The sequence below is a fragment of the Diaphorina citri genome, unplaced genomic scaffold (assembly GCF_000475195.1).
Source record: "Diaphorina citri unplaced genomic scaffold, Diaci psyllid genome assembly version 1.1 scaffold2963, whole genome shotgun sequence".
Classification (NCBI taxonomy): Eukaryota; Metazoa; Arthropoda; class Insecta; order Hemiptera; family Psyllidae; genus Diaphorina; species Diaphorina citri.
In genome coordinates this window covers 28,960-34,743 of record NW_007380375.1, presented here as the reverse complement: position 1 = coordinate 34,743, position 5,784 = coordinate 28,960, and the positions used below count along the sequence as shown (strand labels likewise).

At 38.6% G+C, this 5,784-nt stretch overlaps 1 protein-coding gene across 1 annotated transcript in view; it reads right to left on the bottom strand.

The window, feature by feature from the left end:
* Positions 1 to 5,784, bottom strand: part of LOC103519827 (kelch-like protein 5) — a 31,118-nt gene that overhangs the window by 4,395 nt on the left and 20,939 nt on the right. Inside the window, exons 9-10 of the mRNA XM_008484915.3 lie at positions 880 to 1,141; positions 268 to 420 (exon numbers count right to left, since the gene is read on the bottom strand). Coding sequence (XP_008483137.2) covers positions 268 to 420; positions 880 to 1,141 — 415 coding nt within the window. The remainder of the gene's footprint in view (positions 1 to 267; positions 421 to 879; positions 1,142 to 5,784) is intronic.

Sequence of the window (5,784 nt, the reverse complement as noted above, 5' to 3'; positions counted from 1 at the left end):
CCAAGGTACTGTATCATTGCTTCAATTTCAAGGTCACAAATGCAATCGTTGATAAGAGCGGAGTTAGGAGGAGCACGTGGTATGAAAAGAGGAAAGATTTTTCTTTCGTGGATTTGGAAAAAAAAAAAAAAAAAAAACTGAAAACTGACCATCGGTATCGCATCGAAAATTACTGCTGATTACATCAATTTCCTTCTTATAGAGATAAGGAAAGTAAAAACTCAGAAGGGTGATTCAAGCATTAGTTTTTCTTTTGATTATACTTACTTGTCTGGTATGATGTCCGTTAGACTCTCTGGATCCATATCGGAGAGTAGTTCCAACTCCAACCCCCCAAGGATTGATACTCCGTTATTTCCGTGAATTTTGGTCAAGAATCCGGTGACATCATTGTTGGTTTCATTTCTTTCTAATGTGAGCCTGAATGAGACAGTGGAATGAATTATTGACCGAACGAAGTGAAGGTCTATGTCAGGGGTGCACTAACTCAAAGTGACCGCGGGCCGCATTGGACCTTAAAATGTTGCCCGCGGGCCGCATTCATTTTTTAGTCCGTCCTTTCTTTATTATTACCATTGTAATAAAAAGGTATAAGGGACGGACTATTGTATTCGCTTCGGTGTCGTCTGTCACTCTGTCTGTCTGTCACTCTGTCCCCATACCTGGTCGACCTGTATATCAAATTAAAGGTCTTTTTACCAGGACTACGAAAGTGGTGGTGAAATTTTGTCCAGAGAATTATAAAGCCAAAAATCCAATAATAAGCTAAAGCTTTTAAGGATAGGTACATAATTATTCGTACTAAAGGGGTGCTTTAGCCATTTTTATCTTTCCTTATTTTCTATCGAACATACAAAGAAAAAAAAAAAAAAAACTTACGTTGCTGTAGTTTCACTCCTTGGTGTCCACTTGTCATTCTTTGATAATATCATCAAACTCGTGTTCTTTTCCAAAGTACTAAAATATTCCTCCTCATCCACCTCAGTACCATCTAAATCCAGAACCACCTTCACCACGGAACTCATACCCAATTTAAGTCGAGCTCTGTTCATAAGATCTTTCAGGGACAATGCTACAATGCCGATTTTCTTTTCCCTATTGCTGTCGACAACTTTACAGGGCAGTCCAATGCCATCTTCTTCTAATCTGAAAAAAAAGTCGTTTTCTGATAGTAATAATTAAACAACGCTACTTGTGGGAGTCGTTCGAAATTTCTAATGACGAAAGCCGAATTAAACTGCTAGCTCTGCCAAGGTCCGTCCCGACTCCCGAGTGACAAATCCGACTGATCTGAAATTTCGAGTGGCGAATCCGAGTGCATGGGTGTAGAAGGGCGGGGGGGGGGGGGGGCAGAAATCCAAAAGTACTGGATTTCAGGATACGGAGTGTAATGTAACAAACCATACGAAGCATGGGCCTATTCGATGCAATTAAAGTGGAAGTAAATCCAAGGAAGTAGAGAATATAATCATACAATCCGTAATCCATAAGTACAATGTCATCGTAACGCTAAGGTAAGTAAAGTATCAGCCAAAGTACTATGGATACGAGTGTGTAAACTTGAAACAGTAAGACGAACAAACAAGTTACACACTTACGTAATCCTTATAGTACTTTGGCTGATACTTTACTTACTTACGTTACCGATATCATTGTACTTATGGATACGATTGATGATTATATTCTCCTAACTATCCTTTGGTTTTTACTTTCCACTTTCAATCATCGAATAGGCCGCTGCTTCGTCTGGTTTGTTACATTACCTCGTCTCCTGACATCCTAAGATTTAAATTTTCTTTTGTTGGAATTTCTAACCTCAAACTTACATTTACAAACTTTTACAGATCTTAATAACTTTTTAGTCTCTTTATTTCGCGACCCTAGTTTCGATGCAATGCACTTAGGCGGCTATAATGTTTTTATTGAGTCGTGGGGTATTTGGGTGGGATAGTTAAAATCTTCTTTTCCTTTGACCTCCCCTTTTCTCCGGAAACTGGAACTTGTCACCACAATTTTAAATCTCTGAAACTTTTCCAACCTTAAGAATATTAGTTAAAAGTGGAAGTGAAAACTAAGTGGGAGTTTTACTTTCTTATACATACCACAACAACTACGATATACTAACAGTTTAGCTTTGATTTTACCGAAATGTAGTACTATCATCCCTCTCGAACTACGAAAGTCAAATGTTGTTTCTTTGATACAAGTTTAAGATATATTACCTTAATCGTGTTAAGAGTGAGTAGTTTAATACGACTTATAAATTTCTCATTTGATTTGTTTCCCTCTTGCCGTAAGATCAGGAACTAAAGGTTAGTAATGTACTTTCAATTTAGTTGTTTAGTTTAGTTATTAGTATTAATTGACTTATATTTATTTGTTTAATCCATCCATGAATTCAATTGCTAAAGAAATGTGCTAGCCTGATTTGAATGCCCGATTTTTAAGGGCCTCCTGCCCGGTTCGAACAAATTATAAGTACTAATATTCTCATGAATAGAAGTATTGAATAGGAATCGATAAACACTCGCAAACTTAAAAAAGGCCTTCAAACAACAACCAGCATCTTTAAAAGTTTTTCATATGTGTTACTTACATACTTACATATTAAATGTCTATAAAAACCTGCGGACATATAAATAGGATAATATCCGACTTGCGCACTTACTCGTTTATTAATCTCGCGCGTCCGCTTTTAAAAAACCAGATGTTAGAACTCCTTTAGGTCATTCATTTTTAAGTCGCGGCGTCCGTTAAAAACTTTTTTTGAAGAAACGACATCGGGGAAGTTCCATTCTTTAATTATGTGTAATTTTCTTTTTATTATTTATATTGAGTGTTCACTTTTATTCTTCTCTTAAGATTAAGAAGTAAAACAACTTTTAAAGCGGGAGCGGCCGCGACGCGATTTTTAAACTTCAAGCTAGTCCTACGTATAGAACCTTTGCAACTATCGGGTTTTTTACAACATCTTTTTCCAAGTTGTTTACACATCTTCATACGCGGTTTTACTTTTGTTTTTGATGATTAGAAGTCCTTGGTATAAAAAACTTTTAAAGCGTACGCCCGTGAACTTCTAAACTTAACTAACCTGACGCTAAGACTTTCACATGGTGGGTATAATTTTGTTTTTTAACGGACGTCGCGTCAAATTAAACATTACTTACTCATCTATAGTGGATTGTAGAACACCTCGAGTCGAGTATCTAGTCCTCTTTTTCTTAAATTACTTGGGATTAAAACTTTTTTTTAAGCGGACGCCGCGTTAAATACAAGACCACGTTTAACCCCCTAAGTTTTTGGTTCCAGTGTTTCTTTTTCTAACTCCTTAATTAACTACAGCTTGACCGACGCCGTATCCCGGTAATGACAAACTTTTTTTATCCGGACGCCGCGTCAAATGCGACCTAAGCAAAAACCTTGCCTCCCTCTCATTCCATGGTGGGAATTTTGGCGCCGTATCCGGGGGGGAGCGTATCCTGGGCTAGACCGATGCGGTTATATTTGGACCCCTATATTCTCTTTTGTGGTACTACCTTGGAGCTATGTTCACTCTTTGACTTTATATCACCTTTTGGACCTTATTCTCTTTTTTAGACCACACTTGTGGTGCTCCTGAAAGGAGTGGAATAGGTGACTTAACTACGAATAAACCCACAAACAAGGAAATGATGGGATTTGAAAATAAATTGGTAGAGATTGGTACAATAAGTTTTAGTTTAGTTTAGTACTTAGTAAAACCATTTCTGTCTCTCGAAAAAGTTGTGAAACACCATAGGGTCAGTACCCGAATGCTGTCCCCCCCCGTCCCCCCCCCGTCAAACGGGGGGGAGATTTTTTTAGCGAACGTCGCGAACTTTTTTAAAATAAAAGTGATCTGAAACTGGTTTTAAACTTTTTTAAGCCGCGATTTTAAAATCAGACCGCTCTACCTAAAGACTTCTAACCATCGGGTTTCTTAAAGTTAAAAAAAGCGACGCGCCGAAATTAAATAAAGCCAGTAAAATCGTGAGTGAGACGTAGTACCGAGCATCTTTCCCCCCCCGCCGAAGGGGGGGGTTTTTTTTTATGTTTTTTCATACGTTGGAACTTCCCGATGGTTTTTTTAATTTTTTTTAGCGAACGCCAGCGACTTTTAGAATTAAAACCACTCTGACCTAAGAGTTCAAATGTCTGTTTTTAATAGCGGCGTCCGCTAGATTAAATAAAACGAGCGTTAAATCGCAAGGTCAATTAATTATATCCTATTCCTTTACATATATTTTTGATAGATCTTAAATCCACGCAGTTTTTTAATTGAGCAAGGTGTTCCGATACTTCCGTGTATAGATGGATGGAAAACTTTTTTAAAGCGGACGCCGCGACTTTTAAACTGCAAGGTTAGCCTGATTTTTAGACTTTGTAACATAAGGGTTTAAAACTTTTCTAAACGGACGCCGTTGAGATCAAATTACCCACGAGCCGCGCCTAAATCACAAGTATACCTTTTTTCCAAGTTTTACACATCTTTTTACGCGGTTTTTTTATGTTTAAACTTCTTGTACGAAAAACTTTTAAAAGCAGCGCGTGTCTTCTAAGTTTTTAAGCTAACCTGACCTCAAGGACTTTCCCAAATGGTGATATAATTTTTTTAACGAACGTCCGTTAATTAAACAATTACTATCTCATTAAACTCATAACCTCATGAATGTAGAACACCCTCGAGTTCGAGTATCTAGTACTCTTTTTCTCAAATTACTTTAGTTCAACTGAACTTGGGATTAATCCTTCTTTTTTTTTTTTAGCGGACGATGTGCTTAAATAAGGACCACGTTTATCCATATCCCTAAGTTTTTTGGTTCCATTTTTTTCTTTTTCTAAACTTTTTTAGCGGACCGCCGCGTGAAATAGCGAACTAAGTAGAAACCGCCGCCCCCCCCATACATGGGGGGAGGGAACTTGGCGCCGACTGGTGGGAGGGGGTCTGGGCTACGACTTTGCGGGTACTAGGTGTCATAGATGTTCAGAAAGTAAATGAGTTTAGTAGTATAAATAATAGCGAGCCGAGAAGCTTAGACATACGCCGGTGACCTAGGATGAGCTAATTCTCATCTGATGATTAACAGGAGTGTTCTCCGACTCACGTGGGGCTTGAGGGTTCGTGTCTCGGCTTATTTTTTGGAGCCCCGGGGGCGGCGCCTTAGCTGGGCCTGAAACGCACGTTCCGATCACACTATGGTGAGCGTGCCTCAAGACGATTTAAATCAGTCAATGTCGACTTTTGACAGTTTTTTCGTCAGCTTTGGGAAGTTCTCCGCCAGTTTTATGGCGTTGGCGCGTGGATAGATTTGATTTATAATCTCCAACGTAGGAATAGTGTAAACACTTGGTATGTTTGTACGTTTAAAGTTCGAGATCCGATATGGCAAAGGTGCTTGTATAGTAATTTAATGTGGCTTTTGGCGGTTTTTTGCCAGTTTTATAGCGTGTTCGCGACGTGGTAGAATAAATTCAAAGCACAGCGTAGGAAACAGTGTAAACTGTCGATGTATGCTTTAAAGTTCAGAGATCGAGAATGGCAAGAGCCTAAATAAATACAAATGTTCTGTCGTGTGCCTGGTTTACCCTGGCTTTGAAATCTAAACCGAGATCCCTGTAGTTTTTGGACAAAACCGTGATTTTTTTTGACTGGTAGCTTTTAAACTTGCTAAATGTATGAAAGGAAGGATATCCAATATCCTATTCCTTCATTTTTCCCACCTAGGGGACCTAAGAGAATATTAGGTCAAGCCTGTACATAACTTC